This window comes from Kogia breviceps, chromosome 5 (genome assembly GCF_026419965.1).
Source record: "Kogia breviceps isolate mKogBre1 chromosome 5, mKogBre1 haplotype 1, whole genome shotgun sequence".
Classification (NCBI taxonomy): domain Eukaryota; kingdom Metazoa; phylum Chordata; class Mammalia; order Artiodactyla; family Physeteridae; genus Kogia; species Kogia breviceps.
In genome coordinates this window covers 102,097,046-102,118,639 of record NC_081314.1, presented here as the reverse complement: position 1 = coordinate 102,118,639, position 21,594 = coordinate 102,097,046, and the positions used below count along the sequence as shown (strand labels likewise).

Below are 21,594 nucleotides of genomic sequence, written 5' to 3'. Positions count from 1 at the left end.
TATTTTGTGTACCTTTCTATATTTTCCAAGTTCCTTACAAGGGTGAATTACATTTATAACTAGGAAAAGCTGTTTTAACCAGCAGTCTCTTGAGCTACTATATATGCTTCTGTACTGCATAGCTCATACACTCTTGGCTAATAGAGGAATGACGTAAATATAATTTATACACAACTTTTCCCAGGCAAGGGGAGAGGACTAGCAGGAATGCAAGTATAACCATCAGTAGGAAAGAAAAAAAAAAGTCAGCTTTGAGGTCACACTGGCAGAAGACCTCTGGATTTATCATAAGAAAATTAAATAAGTGTACCTGCTCACAGGACCCTTCCCCAGAGAGGGACAGGCAGGCCCACAGCCCTGCAGTGGTGTGTCCACCTTACGTCCACCTGTGCTGCTTCAGTGAAAGGGTTGCCACATGTGGCCTCTATCATTCCTAAGCATTTAACCCCTGCTGCGGCAGCCTCCGGTTCCACAGGGGATGCTGGCCCATGGAGCCACACTGTCCTTCCCGGAGCTAATAATCACGTTCGACAGAGCTGTGTCTACCGTTCCAAACACTGTTGAATGGCTGGTCCTCTGTTTGCCCAGTGAGTCCTGCCATGTAGCGTATACTTGGCAGAGCGTGAAGTTTTTCAGAGACACATCACATTATAGCAGAAACGCCTGTGGGTTGCTGTGCTGATTGCCTTTAAACGGCATTATCCCAATTCTTATTTCCTTCCCTGTGGATGATTTGTTTTAAACAAGTTTTTGACAAAAACTAATGGAAAATATTCCACTCTTGACATGAATGGAACAGTGTCTGTTTGAGTTCTTATATGGGTACAGACCAGTGTTCTGTTAAGATGATGACACGACTATATGGGCAGCGTGTGCTGCCGAAAAACAAGGACACCATTTAGCTGCAGAATCCAGTTCTTTCTAGACCTATAATTATTCTCTTGCCCAATGTACAATCCAAAGATGCGCCAAGACTAATGAGCAAGTACTAGCTCCCTCTCTGTAAGTAGGGTTTTTTTTTTAGTTGAAATATAGTTGACTTATGTTGTGTTAGTTTCAGGTGTACAGCAAAGTGATTCAGATTATATATATATAAGAATGTATATATATGTGTACATATATATATCTGTATATATATATATTCTTTTTCAGATTCTTTTCCCTTATAGGTTATTACATAACATTGAGTATAGTTCCCTGTGCTCTACAGGTCCTTGTTATCTATATTATACATAGTAATATGTATATGTTAATTCCAACCTCCTAATTTCTCTCTCCCCTCCCCTTTCCCCTTTGGTAACCATAAGTTTATGTTCTATGTCTATGGGTCTATTTCTGTTTTGTATAGAAGTTCATCTGCAGCATTTTTTTAGATTCCACACATAAGTGATATCATATGATATTTGTCTTTGTCTGGCTCACTTCACTTAGTATGATCATCTCTAGGTCAAGGGCCTCAGGAAAATCCTTCAGCCCAAAGTGTTTAATGCTGAAGGCTCTAAAATTCCCAATAAGAAATCCACACTATGAATTCTTTCCCTGTGTCTTTTTATAAAAACGTAGGGAAACATCTGTAACCTGGACTTACTGAGAAATAACTATTACGGTAATTTCCAAGTTAACAGTATGTAACCAATTACCACTCAATTTCAATTGAGTTGTTTCACGTATGATGTTGTTTATAAAGTTACCAGTAACCTTTCCTTACAGTCACAGGCTTGCTGTTATGAGCATCTATCAACGTGTATAGAAGTCTCAGTGTAGCTGGTGTTGGGTGTTGGGGTGGGAAGCGAGGTAGTGAAAGTCCCGCATCCCACAAGATGCTGCGACAGTTTTGCTGGGGTGGCCTCAGCACAGTACTACCGCTCCCCACGGACACCACCCCGGTACCAGTTTTCTTTCTTAGGCCATTTCCTCCCTGGCTCTCTTTTCTCTGCTGCTTGCTGACCCCATTCCTGCAGCAAACCTCCATCACCACTTCCTTCCTCAGCTCGCATCCCTCCCTTCAGCAATTATTTTTTAAATGTTTATTGTATGTCAGGAAGTGAGCATATTTCCCTCTTACCCTTTAAAGGATTAATTATTTTTTTCAGTTTTGAGAAATTCTATGCCTTAAGAGCCCAGGTTGTGCTATATCCTGAGCAGGGTGACTGGCTAAGGGAATTCAATTTAACCATTTTTCTGGGGACACTGTGGTTGAGTATCCAGTTGGTGAGATTCAATGGGGAGAGTGGTAAAGGCTGAAGTGGTAAAAGGCAATGCCCCTGAGGGTCAGTCCAGCTTGCTTTCCAGTCCTGGTTAGGGAAAACCTACACTCATCTAGAAATAACCACAGCAGCAGTAGCCACAGGGAAGACTTTGGATTCACCCTGCATTACACTACCTTCCTCCCGATATTATTTTGAAAATCAGCTTTAATAAAAGTAGTGGTAACACCAGGGTGCTGTTCTTTGCAAATTACTCTTTACAGGTTTGTCCATTTGATATTTTTGTGGCGGCAGCATATCCATTGTAGATTTAACTTTATTCTTAGGCCCTGAGATAAAGAGGAACTGTCCATTTGGGGAGTGGCTAAGGGTTGCTCAAAATCAAATTTCAGTGACTCAAGAGCTAAAAACAACATGAGAAAAACTTGGGCACATTACATTCTGGTTTTAATTCATTTTTTGGATGTCCTGACAAAAGTTATGAAATATACTGATTCAATCTAACATCTGACTAAAAGTGAATCTAACATCCTTCTTGCGAAAGTCTCCATATTTCCAGTCAGCTAGGGAGGAATCAGACATACACCTTTGGTGATATCAGTGGTCTAGACATAAAATTTTCAAGTTTCTGCTTAGGACAATGAATGCCAAGAATGGAAGGACACCTGATGTACTCACTGCATACAATCTTAGGGTGCGGGTGGGGACCACACCGTATTTTTCCCTATTCACTCATCTGCTAACTGTTACACTATAAAAATTGGTACCACTTCTCTTTCTGCCAATGATTGAAATGGCTTTTTAAAAAGGTAGGTGGATCTCTGATGGAAAAAAATGGAAGGGTGAAAATAGATGTCATATTTTAGGGGAACACTTATTCTAAGGAGATTTGGATTAATTCAATAATTAAACTTATATTTTAAAATATCTGTTAATAAATGCTACATACTTCAAAAATTTATTTTTGGTTAGTGAACTAGTTAGATAACTAAGTTTTTTTTAAATATAGAGAGAATGTATTAAAGTTAGGTCCTTTTAGACATCATTCCTTAATTTTTTTATATAATAAAACCTAATGGGTCTTCCCTGGTGGCGCAGTGGTTGAGAGTCTGCCTGCTAATGCAGGGGACACGGGTTCGAGCCCTGGTCTGGGAAGATCCCACATGACGCGGAGCAACTAGGCCCATGAGCCACAACTACTGAGCCTGCGCATCTGGAGCTTGTGCTCCGCAATGGGAGAGGCCACGACAGTGAGAGGCCCGCGTACCGCGATGAAGAGTGGCCCCCACTTGCCACAACTAGAGGAAGCCCTCGCACAGAAACGAAGACCCAACACAGTCAAAAATAAATAAATAAATTTAAAAAAAACACCTAATGAACTTATTTACAAAACAGAAAGACTTACAGATATTGAAAACAAACTTATGGTTACCAAAGGGGAAATGTGATGGAGAGGAATAAATCAGGAGCTTGGGATGAACATACGCACACTACTATATATAAGATAGATAACTAATAAGGACCTACTGTATAAAACAGGGAACTCTACTCTATATTCTGTGATAACCTACATGAGAAAAGAATCTGAAAAAGAATGAATATACGTATATGTATAACTGAATCACTTTGCTGTACACCTGAAACTAACATAACATTGTAAATCAACTATAATCCAATAAAAATTTTTTAAAAGAATCTAATAGTAAACACTAGGTTTCACCTTGATAAAAAGAGTGTTCTTGCTTCTCAACGTGAAGAAAATAGCACAATTATCATCTGTTTTTTCTTCCGCAGTTACATGGATCTCAAGTGATACAACTTATATGGGAAGAATCAGGGTTATTGTTTATGCATACATCTTTTCTCTGATTTTTCTAGAGGTGTGGGCAGGGATGATATTGAAAGTATTTAACAAGCAGTAGAAGGAAGGCACTAACCTATCAGAAGAGACTCCTGCTAAGTGTCCTCTGGCACAAGTGTACTGGGACTTGCCTGCAGAACACATGCTTAGATACATGAATTACAATATATAATGTAAAAAGATGCTTAAGATGGGGCTGTATTTAACATTCAAATTTTTAATCTAAATACTATTTATCTGTTAAAAATGGATCGCCTCAAGTTCAAATTGTTTTTCACATTTCCAATCTCTTTTCAGAAGGTGTGAAGGAGTTTCTGCTGCATTTAAGTTTTAGGTATAAGCATGCATATATGAATAAAAACATTTTTCAATGTATCTTTTAGTTAAAACTCTGGAATTAATTTCATGTCTCTTGAAATACTGCCTTCTAACATCAGTCTCAGAGATGGGTATAAACATTGGATTGTTATCGACTTAAAATATTAAAATATACCTCTAAAGTGTAAAATCAACTTGCAGAAGCAATTCTAAATGATCATATAAGATGGTCAAAGTCTATCCCAGCTGGTTCTTTTTCAACTTACCCATGTTCCAGAGCTACCCAAATGCACAGAAGGCAGTTTGGGAAACATTTTTTCTGCTATCTAGAAGGTAACAATGAAGAAAGGCTTACAGAGAAGCCTTAAAATATCTTTTCAGTTAATTCAACTTTTCCTTTGGAAATACCCAAGAGTTTCAGAGCATAGCTCCTTAGAGCTGGCTGAAGTTTGGGGTAATCTGCCTCACAGCTTGAAGTGATAAAATATCTGGCTCTGTGTCATAGATGCAGGAAGTTTCTAACTGGACCTTCTTGCCATGGCTATTTATGATGTGGAAAATAAATTTCTTGGAAATAAACTGTCAATCATCTTTCCCAATCTTGCTGAGTAAATCACCCTAAACGAAATATTCTGCCAAAAGAAATGCAAATTATTGAGATATGATTGCTGAGAAGAAGGAATGAAAGAAACGACATCGAGTCACATGTAAGATAAAGCAGGACAGCCAAGAGGATGGGAGATAAGATGTGCTTCCTAGGAAACCACTCACAACAACAGCAAGGACTGTTCTAGAAGAGAATGGAAGAGCAACTCTATTCCCTGTGATTGGATTTAAGAGAGTCAAAGACAAAGGGACCTTAGGGAATTCAATACTTGGTGCTAAGCCAACTGGTTAATTATTTGGGGAAAGTATATAACCTCATCAATATAGGACCTTAATGCATATAATATAGCAAAATAAAATCCACATAGGTTAGAGTTTAATTACTACAAAATCAAACCACTTATAAGACAAAAAAAATAGAGAAATATTTATCTGATCTCTGGATAGGGAAGGACTTTCTAAAATATAAGGCAATTGGAGATATGACAATGGAAAAGACAAATAAGTTGATTAAGCAAATTAAGACTTGCCTATTTCACAAATTCCCATAAACAAAATTGATAACGAATGTGCAAATAATGTTTCTAGATGATATCACAAAGAGTCTTTGCTCTTTAAAGTCTTTAAACTATTCAATAAAAAAAACCATGAGATGCCCAATAAACAAAGAACTGAAACTAAAGGTCATTAAATGGAAAATACAAATGGCTAATAAATAAGTGAAGAAAGTGCTGCTTTATCAGCAATCAGAAATAGCAATTTAAAAACCATTTTATACTATTATACTAGCCAAAATTTTAGGGATGGAAATACGTAATGTTGAAAATCAGGGTACTACAGAAAGATAACTCTGATCCATTGCCAGCAAGATTGTAAATTGGTAAAACCTTTCTGGAAAGAAAGTTGACCCAACATATTAGAAAGTTTAAAAAAAAGTTAAAACTCTAAACTGTTAATTCCTCTTCTAAGTATCTACTTTAAGGAAACAATCAGAAATGTGAACAAAAATTTATGATCATAAATGTTCACCATAATATGACTTATAATTAAACTATTAGAAATAACTTAAATGCCTACAAATTGGGAACAGATTGAGTAGCTGATAGTGTACTTAGATTATGTAATACACAGCAATTGAAACTATGTATATGAAAAGTACTTAATGACATGAACTATGCTAGGTCATATTTTGGCTAAGTGAAAAGAATGAGATATAAAATTGCACATATAGCATGATTTTAATTTTATAATGAAAACATGCTTGAAAAAAAATACAATGTTCTAAAGTTTTAACAGTAGACCATAATGGTTTTCTACTGGTCTTTATTTGGCAGTGTTATAGGTAATTTTGTTAATTTTTCTTTTCTCATTTTTTACATTATAAATCTTTAAGTATCAGATAATTAGGAAAATAGTCAAAACCAAACAGAGAAAGAGAGAGAGAGAGAGAAGAGATGGAGGCAAGAGAGAAAGAAAATAAATCAATCCAGGCCTCAGAATTTACCTACAATCTCCTTTCTTTCTTTCTTTCTTTTTTTTTTTTTTTTGGTACGCGGGCCTCTTGCGACCCCTCCCGTTGCGGAGCACAGGGTCCGGATGTGCAGGCTCAGCGGCCTTGGCTCACGGGGCCTAGCCGCTCTGCGGCACGTGGGATCCTCCCGGACCGGGGCACAAACCCGTGTCCCCTGCATCGGCAGGCGGACTCCCAACCACTATGCCACCAGGGAAGCCCTACAATCTCCTTTCTTATATTTTGATTTTAAATATACCAAAATACTTTCCTGGGCAGTCACAATAATTTAATAATCATGACAATAATTTTCCAATATACACACTTTTCTGCCAGTTCAAACCAAAGAAACATTTCCTTTATCAGCAGTAATTCTCAGTTCTATTTTATCCAAACCCATTTTCTGTCAATGAAAAGAATCTTGCATATTTTTATTCACTGAGGTATGTACTACCTTTTTTCCCCCACTGGGCTACATGAACAGTGGGTTATTCTGTGGACTATTCAATAGACATAAAAAACCATCTATCCACATACATCGTGCACACATTGAAAAGAACAAATTTGCAACCCTGAATAGAGTCTTTGCATGTTCACTTGACTGTAGAATATTTCCCTGGGTGGATACTCCCAATACATAGAGACCAAAACCAGCATCAAATTCCCCTCTTCTCACCAAAGTGCCTTCTCTACCTGCTCTATGACGTAATGTTCTTTACTTTATAATTAGGCATATGATTTCAATGGCAAATGTCTCTGTGATGGTTCTAACAATGGCTTACATTTGTAACAGGTAGTATGGAACTGATATAATGCTTCCTGAGAACAGATTTTGAAAAGTGGAGGGAAAGAGGAGAACAAGGGACTGAGCTCCTAAGGTGAGAGAGAAAAGAGTTCTAGACGGGGAAAATGCCGGGCACATAAAATATACAAACATTTACTGATAGGAGCTGGGCATGTTACAAAACCAAACCGGGTGCTTCATCATTTTGAAAAGGGTTGGCTCTTTTAAATAGGAAATGATAGAAAATAGAGGAAAGATTTGAACAATCGCAGGGTTAAGTAGTGCATGTACTTATTCACTCTTGAAACATGTTATAGTAAAAAACAACCCACAGGACAGAAGATAATAAGAATAATCTCAAAATACCTGAAATACTAGATAACTATACAGAATATCAGAATTTTAGATCTTTAAACAAATTAGAGATAACCTGGTCTCATGCTTCCACCTCCATTTTCTGAGAAAGTAATTCCTAAAACATTATGTACTTGACCCAAAACCCTATAGCTAGGCAGTTAATCCAGTTTCAGTACCTCATAATAGTACTACTTCCTTATTTAAATGAAAGTATAATACAGGCACTTTTTTTTTTTTTTTTTTTTTTTGCGGTACGCAGGCCTCTCACTGTTGTGGCCTCTCCCGCTGCGGAGCACAGGCTCCGGACGCCCAGGCTCAGCGGCCATGGCCCACGGGCCCAGCGGCTCCGCAGCACGCGCGATCCTCCCGGACCAGGGCACGAACCCGCGTCCCCAGCACTGGCAGGCGGACTCTCAACCACTGCGCCACCAGGGAAGCCCCAGACACATTTTTAAAAGAACATTCTTGAAAATAAGCTGGTACATACCACTGTGTGGACTTGGTCATAGGTACTTTGGATTTTCCCATTTACTTTGTTTTTACCTGACAAAAACAAGAGGAAAATGACATTCTTTTCATTCTTCTGTTCCCTAAATCAATTCTTACTAGTCATTATGAAGACAACTACAACTCCTGCTCTAACTTGGGCATATTATTTTATTTGCTCTCATTTCAAACACTGATTCCAGTGATGTTCGAAACAAGGGATGATAGGAAGCAAGCCCAGCCCCATAACGTCTTTGCACATTCAATTCCACTGGCCCAGCTTTTTTTTTTTTTTTTTTTTTTGCGGTATGCGGGCCTCTCACTGTTGTGGCCTCTCCCGTTGCGGAGCACAGGCTCCGGACGCGCAGGCCCAGCGGCCATGGCTCACGGGCTCAGCCGCTCCGCGGCATGTGGGATCTTCCCGGACCAGGGCACGAACCCGTGTCTCCTGCATCGGCAGGCGGATTCTCAACCACTGCGCCACCAGGGAAGCCCTGGCCCAGCTTTTTAACTTAGCATTTGTACATGTTATTGATTTTTGGCTCAGTTAGTGTTCATAGGTCAGAGATTGATTTAAAATATGGCAATGACCAAAATAAATTGTTATCAATGACTGCTACTGTCAAATATTAGTTTACCATTTTTTTAAAAAAACTCATAAAAAAGATTCTGAAATATCAATGCTCAAATTCTGTTTACTTTTATATTTTCATAAACATGGATAATGAGAATTAACTCATTTACTATTACACAACTAATAAAATAATTTAAAATTTTATAATTAGGAAAAAATATTACAGAAAGCTCACTCAAATAGTTCTAGGTACTTACTTCCAACAATAGTCTTGTGATTAAAAATCTTACTCCAAATTCCACCTTCTACATTGTCTTTCACTCCGAATTCATAAACTGTGTCAGGCTTTAGATTTTCCACAATTGTTTCAGTGGCGGGACAGAGTTGAAAAATCCATTTCTTTTCCTTATCCTTTTCTCTATAGCGAATTGTATAGAATCTGTTGAAATAACCAAAATATGCTGTAAAACCACAGGGAGATTCAGAATGTACTTCAAGTTTCTTAATACATCATAGACTCCCACCTACTCTCAAGATTTAACATTGGCTTCTGTTTAGATTTTTATTTAATTTTCAGAGAACATGAAAAAGTTTCTCGGTGCGTGCTTAAGTTTTTAATTTCTAATTGCAAGTTAGGGGACTAGGTAAAAGCACAGTCATGGTGTAATAGAGTTCCAGATTTCTCAGTTCTGTTATTTGATACTTTCCAAAATGAAAGTTGGAAAACACTAGATTCTTTTTTTCTAATTATGCATAGAGAAGAACATAAGCATATTTTTTTATAAATATTTAAGATTATAGTTTCATAACAGTATGGGTTTAAGCCCATGGAAGGTACATTAGAGGTAACATCATTTAACACCATGGAAGGCACATTAGAGGTAATACCGTTCAATTTTGTAAAAGAGGAACCTGATGCACTCTAATGCATCCAGGACTTTATTTCAAAGGTGAAATTTTCTTACTATTAAAAAAAGGATCAACACCAATAGTCAAGCTGAGAGTACAATGAGAAAAATCGAACAATGCAAATTCAAGATCACTGTTACATATTTGCTTCATAATATTCAGACATATATATCACAAGGTACTAATAATCCTCACTACTATTTTTTTGCACCTTTATCACATGGTAGGTTTTATATATATTATCTCATTTAATTGCCACAAAAACATCTTAAATGGTAGAAATCATTAATCCTATTTTACAAATGTGAAAACCATGTTTCAGAAAGATCGCTTAACTTGCCCAATGTCATCCAGCTAGTGTCTTTTACTAGTGGCAGAACAAGAAAAGCAGGAAAAACTCCTCTAGCTCTGCTCTCAACAGTCTCACGAAGTGGAGAAGCAGGTTAGGAAAGGAAATTGCATTGCTACTGGATACAGCAATGAGAATGAATGAACTAGGGCTACATGTATCAATATGGCTGAATTTTACAAACAAAATATTGAATGAAAATAGTAAAATGATGCATGTAGTTTCACATCATTTGCACAAAGAGTAAAACACTCACACAAAATATGTTACCATATATCATTCCTGGCAGTGTAAAGGGACAAGAAATGCTGGAAGGATACAACATTTATGATAGTGCTTTGGCTCCCAGTGAGCAAGTAGGGAAATACATGAGACTAGAGATGGGGCCAACAGATAAACTTTATTTGCTTTTTATTCTTAAATAAACATTTTAAGTAAATAGAATAAAATAAAATAATAATTGTCATGTATTAACAATGGAAACATACATGCTTGTTATACTATTTTAGACTTTTTACATTCTAAATTTTCTCTCAAAAATTTAGTATCTCTCCTCCACTCCTCACCCTAAGATTCAGGTCAATTGCTTTTATTTAAAGCCCTAAAATCCCTCATTTACTCATGCTAAGAATGTTTATTGTGTCCCCTCTAAGTGCCAGGCACAAGCTCTTGATACAAAAAAAAAATTACCCAGAATCTTTGGAAACAAGGGCCAGGACTGGCTTCATAATCTGTGGAGTTCACAGCAAAATGAAAACATGGAGCCCCTTGTTCAAAAATGATTAAGACTTTTAAGACGGTGACAACAGAGCGTTAAACCAAGCATGGGCCCTTCTAAGTGGGTAACCTGTGTGACTGTACTGGTTGCACACCCATGAAGTCAGCAAGGGGGTTATAGTTTCTTAAGTACAGAAAAGGGATGTATTCATACATTCAGCCTACTTTCTTACTAGTCACAAACTACTGAAATGCTCGAAATCATTCATTAGCTTGCTTCTTCCTCATAAAAGCAGCTCTCTGGGCTCCATACCCATTCCAAAGTCACGAAAAACAGAACGAGTGAAGGAGGTTGTTCCAGCCAGAACACTCACTGCTACGGGGAACAAATGTTATAGAACACGAATGCTCTGCGTCCCATGAGTTGAACCATCAACAGTAGTTTATGAAACACATTTGTTGACAAGTACGTCGAACAGAATTTCTGTTGTTTTTCCCCTGCCCTGGCTATTACAGGGCTTCAGGGAAGTGCAAAGAAACTAAAATCAGACCAGATGGGCCTCCAGAGTTACGCGTCTCTAGATTGGATACATTTCTGAAGTCCTGAACTGCTTGCATGATCTGGTAGGGGTGTGGGGCAATGCTAACAGAACTACCAGAGGCCAGATTCCAGGATTCCCAGGAAGTTTGATTTTATATCCCCTACCTAGGAATAAAATGAGACAGACATGTTCTAAGACTTTGCTAAAAAAAAAAATCTAGCCTGTAAATTTTTTTCTATTTTGATCACAAAGCTTTCTAACTAACCTCTCTTGTACCAACTTGGTCAGGAAAAATAAAAGTACAGGCAGCTAGGCCTTCTCCTTGGCTTCAGTTAGGTTACCCTCACCAACATTGGCTTAATTGATACTTGTATAATATAGGCAAGTTCTAAATTTTAAAAGAGATAGTAAACAAGGCTACTTAGCTATAAAGTGGTGAAGTCTATTTTCTTGATTTTAAAGCAAAATATAGGCCTTCTGATGATAATACTGTACAACCTAGCACAGAGTAGGTACTCCATATATGTTGTAGAACAACTGGAATGGATACTTAGGTGCTCATAGGATCATTCTAAAATTATAGTTGCTCTAAATGGCCAATGACTCAATCACCAAAATATACTGATTTAAGGCATTAGGTCTACAATTATATTTTGCAATATGTCATTGCATAAGAGTTCATTTACCAAACCTCAGCATTCTTATAGAATCAATGCAAATGGAAGGAAAGTTCAATAAATGTCTATATGGTACATTTGCAGAGGGCTTAAGAGTTTTAAATTTATTTCCATGTATCCATACAATAAATTCTGAAATGAGCACAGCAAGAATTATTATAGAAGAAAGAGAGAGGCCAAGAAGTGTCTAAAGCCTGAGAATCGGTGACAGAGCCAGGCAAATGGCTGTTTTCTGACTCATAAGTTAATACCTTCTGTGTAGCATTGGACTATCTACTGCAGGGCTCAGCAAAAGGAGATGCAAAAACAAGGTAAAATGACCCAGAATGGAAGAGAAGTAAAAGGAATCAGAAGTTCTTTTAGCATTACTTAAGGCTTTCACATAATCACAGACTTCCCAATATTGTCTGAGGACATCCAGGATCAAATGTTGATTGCACTTTTTTTCTGTGGTTAATTAAATTTGGACACAAGTATATAGAGAGGCAACAAGTCTATTAAAGACAGAGGTAACAGCCACTGAATGTCATCAGAGCAGACCTCTGCAAAGCCTGACTAGCAACTTGGATTTTAGAAACAAGGATATCTCACATCCTAATTAAGTAGTAAGCAACTGTTGAGGGCAGTGTTTGGTTCAACTGGCAATATTCTGTGCTTGGATCTCCCCAAGAGTCTCAAAACTGACAATAATTGTTATTATAACTTAAAAAATACCATAGCTCCTCCAAATGTAATGGAGAAGGCAGATAGTGGCTTGGCTTGGATATCTGCCAGCTGCAAACTAATAGCACGCCCTCAGGAGAGTCTCTTTGCCCACTTATACATCAACTTTCTACTTTGAAAAAGAGGGGTTGGATTAGACAATCTTTGAATCCTTTCTGTTTCTAAAATTTTATTCTAGCTACAAATTAGACACTCTATTCTAATAAAATACAGAGGCATAACACAGGCTAGAAACCCTAGAGGCAGAAATCCCATAAATAAAATTTATGATGTAACTGGCATTGAATTCTGCCAAGTGGAGAAATCGAATATTGTCAATAAATTTAGTCCTTTCACAAACTAGCCTGGACTGATGCACATGGTTGGCCATCTTTGGGACTTTCTTTACTTTTTTCAGCAATTCTTTTGTTTCTATGTAATTAATTAATATATTTCCTAGAACATCTATTCCACACATCACACATTTTTTTGTTGCTCTCTTCACATCAAAGGACACTTCCTGTTGCCCCCCCATTGTCAATATCCTTGCTTCTTGTCTTACTGAGACTGTGACTGCTGATATAAAATCTGACCTCACTCCCTTCCTCTCAAAGTCTCTCTCTCCCCCTTCACTCTCTCCTTGCCCTTCTCCGATTCCAAGATTCTCCCTTCTTCTAAAAAATAAGTGCCTTGGTAAGTTTATTCCATTTTCTTATTCCACCTACTCAGCATCCTTTCGATTCTTTAAGGACCTTTCTCTGAGTCAAAAAGTGGTTGAACTATTTTCCACTATATCAAAGCAAAACTAAAACTAATACTTCTTATTTCTGCCATTACCTTTTTTTTTCTGCCATTACCTTTTAACACAAGATTTCTCAAAATTAATCTACTTTCTCCTGTTTTCTTACCACTCATAATGCCTAAATCTCTTTGCAGTCTGGCATCTGACCTGTTAGTACAGTAAAACCTCATGGTCAAATCCAATGATTTAATTATCTGTGAACTTCATAACTACTTTAAAATCTACTCATCTTTTCCAAACCTATTCCTATTCCTGTTGTCTTCACATTCCTTCTCCCCGTGTCCAATTAGTTTTCAAGTCCAGTTATGTTTCCCTGAGTGGTACCTCTTGCACTTGTCTTGCCTCTACTACTAAGTAACACTTAAAGTCCCAGTTTGGGTCCTTACTATCTCTGGACTCTTAGAATAATTTTCAAACTGGTAAACCATTTCCAAAATCTTTTTATCACTCACTGCTGGCTGGTTTAAGCTCAACAAGAGAAAGAAGTTTCTAGTGATTTTAACACTATCTAAGATGGAAGAACTTGCCTGAAGTGGCAATTATCACATAATACAAGGTAACTAATATGAAAAATAACAAGAAGACTAGCAGCAAACTCAGTATTTTTTTTTTAAACACCTTTTTGGGAGTATAATTGCTTTACAATGGTACATTACTTTCTGCTGTATAACAAATTAAATCAACTATACGTATACATATATCCCCATATCCCATCCCTCTTGCATCTCCCTCCCACGCTCCCTATCGAACCCCTCTAGGTGGTCACAAAGCACCGAGCTGATCTCCCTGTGCTATGCAGCTGCTTCCCACTAGCTATCGATTTTACATTTGGTAGTGTATATATGTCCATGCCACTCTCTCACCTCATCCCAACTTACCCTTCCCCATCCCCGTGTCCTCAAGTCCATTCGCTATATCTGCATCTTATTCCTGTCCTGACGCTAGGTTATTCAGAACCATTTTGGGTTTTTTTAGATTCCGTATATAAGGTTTAGGATAAGGTATTTGTTTTTCTCTTTCTGACTTACTTCACTCTGTATGACAGTCTCTAGGTCCATATACCTCACTATAAATAACTCAATTTCATTTCCTTTTATGTCTGAGTAATATTCCATTGTATATATATGCCACATCTTCTTTATCCATTCATCTGTTGATGGACATTTAGGGTGCTTCCATATCCTGGCTATTGTAAACAGAGCTGCAGTGAACATTGTGATACATGTCTCATTTTGAATTATGGTTTTCTCAGGGTATACACCACTCTTTTTGAATTATGGTTTTCTCAGGGTATGTGTCCAGTAGTGGGACTGCTGGGTCATATGGTAGTTCTATTTTTAGATTTTTGAAGGAACCTCCATACTGTTCTCCATAGTGGCTGTATCAATTTACATTCCCACCAACAGTGCAAGAGGGTTCCCTTTTCTCCACACCCTCTCCAGCATTTATTGTTTGTAGACTTTGATTATGGCCATTCTGACTGCTGTGAGGTGATACCTCATTGTAGTTTTGAGTTTCATTTCTCTAATGACAAGTGATGTTGAGCATCCTTTCATGTGTTTCTTGGCAATCTGTATATCTTCTTTGGAAAAATGTCTATATAGGTCTTCTGCCCATTTTTGGATTTTTTTTTTTTTTTTTTATATTGAGCTGCATGAGCTGCTTGTATATTTTGGAGATTAATCCCTTGTCAGTTGTTTCATTGGCACATATTTTCTCCCATCCTGAGGGTTGTCTTTTCATCTTATTTATGGTTTTCTTTACTGTTCAAAAGCTTTTAAGTTTCATAGTTCGCATTTGTTTGTTTTTATTTCCATTTCTCTAGGAGATGGGTCAAAAAGGATCTTGCTGTAATTTATGTCATAAAGTGTTCTGCATATGTTTTCCTCTAAGAGTTTTATAGTGTCTGGCCTTCCATTTAGGTCTTTAATCCATTTTGAGTTTATTTTTGTGTATGGTGTTAGGGAGTGTTCTAATTTCATTCTTTTACATGTAGCTGTCCAGTTTTCCCAGTACCACTTATTGAAGAGGCTGTCTTTTCTCTATTGTATATTCTTGCCTCTTTTATCAAAGATAAGGTGACTGTATGAGTGTGGGTTTATCTCTGGGCTTTCTCTCCTGTTCCATTGATCTATATTTCTGTTTTTGTGCCAGTTCCATCCTGTCTTGATTACTGTAGCTTTGTAGTATAGTCTGAAGTCTGGGAGCCTGATTCCTCTAGCTCCATTTTTCTTTCTCAAAATTGCTTTGGCTATTCGGGGTCTTTTGTGTTTCCATATAAATTGTGCAATTTTTTGTTCTAGTTCTGTAAAAAATGCCATTGGTAGTGCAATAGGGATTGCACTGAATCTGTAGATTGCTTTGGGTAGTAGAGTCATTTTCACAACGTTGATTCTTCCAATCCAAGAACATGCTATATCTCTCCATCTATTTGTATCATCTTTAATTTATTTCATCAGTGTCTTATAGTTTTCTGCATACAGGTCTTTTGTCTCCCTAGGTAGGTTTATTCCTAGGTATTTTATTCTTTTTGTTGCAATGGTAAATGGGAGTGTTTCCTTAATTTCTCTTTCAGATTTTTCATCATTAGTTTATAGGAATACAAGAGACTTCTGTGCATTAATCTTGTATCCTGCTACTCTACCAAATTCATTGATTAGATCTAGTCATTTTCTGGTAGCCTCTTTAGGATTCTCTATGTATAGTATCATGTCATCTGCAAGGAGTGACAGTTTTACTTCTTCTTTTCCTATTTGGATTCCTTTTGTTTCGTTTTCTTCTCTGATTGCTGTGGCTAAAACTTCCAAAACTATATTGAATAATAATGGTGAGAGTAGGCAACCTTGTCTTGCTCCTGATCTGAGTGGAAATGGTTTCAGATTTTCACCACTGAGAATGATGTTGGCTGTGGGTTTGTCATATATGCCCTTTATTATGTTGAGAGTTCCCTCTAAGCCTACTACCTGGAAGGTTTTTATCATAAATGGGTGTTGAATTTTGTCGAAAGCTTTTTCTGCATCTATTGAGATGATCATATGGTTTTTACCCTTCAATTTGTTAATATGGTGTATCACATTGATTGATTTGCATATATTGAAGTATCCTTGCATTCCTGGGATAAACCCCACTTGATCATGGTGTATGATCTTTTTAATGTGCTGTTGAATTCTGTTTGCTAGTATTTTGCTGAGGATTTTTGCATCTATGTTCATCAGTGATATTGGCCTGTAGTTTTCTTTCTTTCTGACATCATTTTCTGGTTTTGGTATCAGGTTGATGGTGGTCTTACATAATGAGTTTGGACATATTCCTCCCTCTGCTGTATTTTGGGAGAGTTTGAGAAAGATAGATGTTACCTCTTCTCTAAATATTTGATAGAATTCGCCTGTGAAGCCATCTGGTCTGGGGCTTTTGTTTGTTGGAAGATTTTTAATCACAGTTTCAATTTCAGTGCTTGTGATTGGTCTGTCTACATTTTCTATTTCTTCCTGGTTCAGTCCTGGAAGGTTGTGCTTTGCTAAGAATTTGTCCATTTCTTCCAGGTTGTCCTTTTTTATTGGCATATAGTTGCTTTTAGTAATCTCTCATGATCCTTTGTATTTCTGCAGTGTCACTTGTTACTTCTCCTTTTTCATTTCTTATTCTGTTGATTTGAGTCTTCTCTCTTTTTTTCTTGATGAGTCTGGCTAATGGTTTATCAATTTTGTTTATCTTCTGAAAGAACCACCTTTTAGTTTCATTGATCTTTGCTATCTTTTCCTTCATTTCTTTGTCATTTATTTCTGATCTGATCTTTATGATTTCTTTCCTAATGCTAACTTTGGGGTTTTTTTGGTTCTTCTTTCTCTAATTGCTTTAGGTGTAAAGTAAGGTTGTTTATTTGAGATATTTCTTGTTTCTTGAGGTAGGGTTGCATTGCTATAAAGTTCCCTCTTAGAACTGCTTTTGCTGCATCCCATAGGTTTTGGGTAGTCGTGTTTTCATTGACATTTGTTTCTAGGTATTTTTCGATTTCCTCTTTGATTTCTTCAGTGATCTCTTGGTTATTTAGTAGTGTATTGTATAGCCTCCATGTGTTTGTATTTTTTAGTTTTTTTCCTGTAATTGATATCTAGTCTTATAGAGTTGTGGTCATAAAAGATACTTGGCACGATTTCCATTTTCTTAAATTTACCAAGGCTTGATTTGTGACCCAAGATATGATCTATCCTGGAGAAGTTTTCATGAGCACTTGAGAAGTGTATTCTGTTGTTTCTGGATGGAATGTCCTATAAATATCAATTAAGTCCATCTTGTTTAATGTGTCATAAGGGTGTCAATAAGTTTCCTTATTTTCATTTTGGATGGCTTGTCCATTGGTGAAAGTGGGGTGTTAAAGTCCTCTACTATTATTGTGTTACTGTCGATTTCCCCTTTTATGGCTGTTAGCATGTGCCTTGTGTACTGAAGTGCTCCTATACTGGGTGTATAAATATTTACAATTGTTATATCTTCTTTTTGGGTTGATCCCTCGATCATTATGTAATGTTATTTTTCTCTTGTAATAGCTTTTATTTTAGTCTATTTTGTGTGATATGATAATTGCTACTCCAGCTTTCTTTTGATTTCCATTCACATGGAATATCTTTTTCCATCACCTCCCTTTCAGTCTTATGTGTCCCTACGTCTGAAGTGGGTCTCTTGTAGACAGCATATATACAGGTCTTGTTTTTGTATCCATTCAGCAGGTCTGTGTCTTTTGGTTGGAGCATTTATTTAATCCATTTACATTTAAGGTAATTATCCATATGTATGTTCCTATTAGCATTTTTTTAATTGTTTTGGGTTTGTTATTGTGGGTCTTTTCCTTCTCTTGTGTTTCCTCCCTAGAGAAGTTCCTTTAGGATTTGTTTTAAAGCTGGTTTGGTGGTGCCGAGTTCTCTTAACGTTTGCTTGTCTCTAAAGGTTTTAATTTCTCCATCTTATCTGAATGAGATCCTTGCTGGGTAGAGTAATTTTGGTTGTAGGTTTTTCCCTTTCATCACTTTAAATATGTCCTGCCACACTCTTCTCCTTGCAGAGTTTCTGCTGAAAGATCAGCTGTTAACCTTATGGGGATTCCCTTGTATGTTAATTGTTTAATTTCCCTTGCTGCTTTCAATATTTTTTCTTTGTATTTAATTTTTGATAGTTTGATTAATAGTGTCTTGGTGTGTTTCTCCTTGGATTTACCCTGTATGGGACTCTCTGTGCTTCCTGGACATGACTATTTCTTTTCCCATATTAGGGAAGTTTTCAACTATAATCTCTTCAAATATTTTCTTAGTCCCTTTCTCTTTTTCTTCTTCTTCTGGGACCCCTACAATTCGAATGTTGGTGCATTTAATGTTGTCCCAGAGGTCTCTGAGACTGTCCTCAAGTCTTTTCATTCTTTTTTCTTTATTCTTCTGTGCGGTAGTTATTTCCACCATTTTATCTTCCAGGTCACTTATCCGTTCTTCTGCCTCAGTTATTCTGCTATTGATTACTTGTAGAGAATTTTAAATTTCATTTATTGTGTTGTTCTTCATTGTTTGTTTGCTCTTTAGTTCTTCTAGGTCCTTGTTAAACGTTTCTTGCATTTTCTGTGTTCTTTTTCCAAGATTTTGGATCATTTTTACTATCATTACTCTGAATTCTTTTTCAGGTAGACTGCCTATTTCCTCTTCATTTATTTGGTCGGGTTTTTTTTTTTTTTTTTTTTTTTTTTTTTTTTTTTTTTTTTTTTTTTTGCGGTACATGGGCCTCTCACTGTTGTGGCCTCTCCTGTTGTGGAGCACAGGCTCTGGACGCGCAGGCTCAGTGGCCATGGCTCATGGGCCTAGCCGTTCCATGGCATGTGGGATCCTCCTGCTGGACCAGGGCATGAACCCATGTCCCCTGCATCTGATGGTGGACTCTCAACCACTGCACCACCAGGGAAGCCTGGTCTGCCGGGTTTTTACCTTGCTGCTTCATCTGCTGTGTGTTTCTCTGTCTTCTCATTTTGCTTAACTTATTGCATTTGAGGTCTCCTTTTTGCAGGCTGCAGGTTTGTAGTTCTCGTTGTTTTTGGTTTCTGCCCCCAGTGGGTAAGGTTAGTTCAGTGGGTTGTGTAGGCTTCCTGGTAGAGGGGACTGGTGCCTGTGTTCTGGTGGATGAGCCTGGATCTTGTCTTTCTGGTGGGCAGGACCATGTCCGGTGGTGTGTTTTGCAGTGTCTGTGAACTTATGATTTTAGGCAGGCTCTCTGCTAATGGGTGGGGTTGTGTTTCTGCCTTGCTAGTTGTTTGCCATGGCTTGTCCAGCACTGGAGCTTGCTGGTCGTTGAGTGGAGCTAGGTCTTGGCATTGAGATAGACATCTCTGGGAGAGTTCTCACCGAATGATATTAGCTGGGGCCAGTAGGTCTCTGGTGGACCAGTGTCCTGAACTCAGCTCTCCCACCTCAGAAGCTCAGGCCTGACACCCAGCCGGAGCACCAAGACCCTGTCAGCCACATGGCTCTATAACTCTGTCCACTGTAGTTTTTGCTTTGATAATTCTTATCTACATGGAAAATGAAATATGTCCCACCAGATACTACTGGAGGTGTCACTCATGCAAGTCACAGGTCTCAAGTGATGCACTTTGGCAGGGGTATCATGCAAATGATGCTGTGTTCTTCCTGTTGTATCCTATTGGGGGAAGCACAATTTCAATTTGTTGCATTCCTTGTGATGTTAACTTTGTTTACTTGATTCATTTGATGAAGATGGTCTCTGTCAGATTTCTTAGCACTCAGAATCTAAGATCCAGTTGCTAAGTGGGTTCCTTGCTTTGGGATGTTGCAGTCCCTCTCACTGGATAAACCTGAGATGATGGTGGCTTGGATGAGGGTGGCAGAGGTGGTAAGAAGTGGGGGATTCTGGGGAATCCCCTGATGGTCCTGTGGTTAAGACTCTAAGCTTTCAGTCCCAAGGGTTCAGGTTTGATCCCTGGTTGGGGAACTGGAGGCTCTTGGGAAGAACCTGCTTCTAAACTCATTCAGGTTGTTGGCAGAATCCAGTTTCTTCTGGCTATGGCTCCAAGGTCCTGTTTCCCAGCTGGCTGGGAGCTCGGAGCTGCTCTCTATTCCTACAGGCTGCCTGGACTTCTTTTCATGTGCCCCCAAACTCCTCACGCCTCAGTATCATTTCTAGAGTATTCATTGCATTCCAGTGAACATAGCCACATTTTACATGTGTCATCTCATTTAATTCTGACAACACTATGAGATATTACTGTTATTACTCCCATTTTACAGATGAGAAAATCAAGGCTTAAAGCATTTAAGTAACCTGTCCAAGGCCACTCAGGTAACAGAGCAGAAGTCTGAACTTAGGTCAGCCTGACCAGAATTTATACCCCCAGCAATCATGCTATGTACCATCCCTGAAGATACTCACTGTGACGTCTGTTTAAGAGATGTTTCAGAGGAGGTTCAAGGGCTGAATGGACTAGTTCGATGATTTTTAAAGCTAGTTTTGGACATTCCACTTGCCTATTCATTCATGCATTTGTTGAGAACTACTGTTGTAAAGTGTGATGCTATGTTGTATGTGTGATGGAAAACAAGTAAGACGCTGGGCATAAATTAAAAAATGAGCTCACGGAATAGGGAAAGAGGCAGGTGTACATTTGCAGATGACTAAAGAAGGCAGGATGAAAAGCAAAGCATCTGATGGTGGCTGGGCATGGCATCCTAAAGGCTGAATTTGTAAAAAGGCTACCTTGTAAACCCCACCTCAGTGGTAGATTTAGAGCAGGAAATCCTACCCAGATCCAGGGAGAACAGAGTAGGCCAGATTTAAACCCCATGTCAGGAAGAAGACTTGAAGATTCCTTGAGATATATTCTTGGAGAGAATCTATGACCTTTTTTTTTTTTTTTTTTTTTACCAGTCAGTGGGAACCTGGGGGAGATTCTTCAACAGAATCAACAGGTAAATAAAGTTGAGCAGTAATGAAGGAAGTTAGATTTATCAGCAGTGGAATAATCAGAGAAAAACTGGAGACAGGAATCTCACTTTTCTGTAGTCCAGATATAAGATAACAAAGAAGTGAATCATGGAAGGAATAGAATGAAGGGGAAAAAAGGAACAGATCAAAGTTAAATTGATGAGACTAGACTCCTTATGGGATATGGGTGCCAAGGGAAGTGTAAATAAAAATCAAAAC

At 37.9% G+C, this 21,594-nt stretch overlaps 1 protein-coding gene across 49 annotated transcripts in view; it reads right to left on the bottom strand.

Moving 5' to 3' along the window:
* The window catches only part of ABI3BP (ABI family member 3 binding protein), a 285,160-nt gene that overhangs the window by 159,083 nt on the left and 104,483 nt on the right, over positions 1 to 21,594 (bottom strand). For all 49 annotated transcript variants that reach the window (XR_010840794.1, XR_010840796.1, XR_010840793.1 and 46 more), the window contains exons 5-6: positions 8,961 to 9,142; positions 8,131 to 8,186 (exon numbers count right to left, since the gene is read on the bottom strand). Coding sequence is in view for 46 of the 49 variants with exons in the window: in XM_067034765.1 (XP_066890866.1) it covers positions 8,131 to 8,186; positions 8,961 to 9,142 (238 nt within the window). In the remaining 3 variants the exon portion in view is untranslated. The remainder of the gene's footprint in view (positions 1 to 8,130; positions 8,187 to 8,960; positions 9,143 to 21,594) is intronic.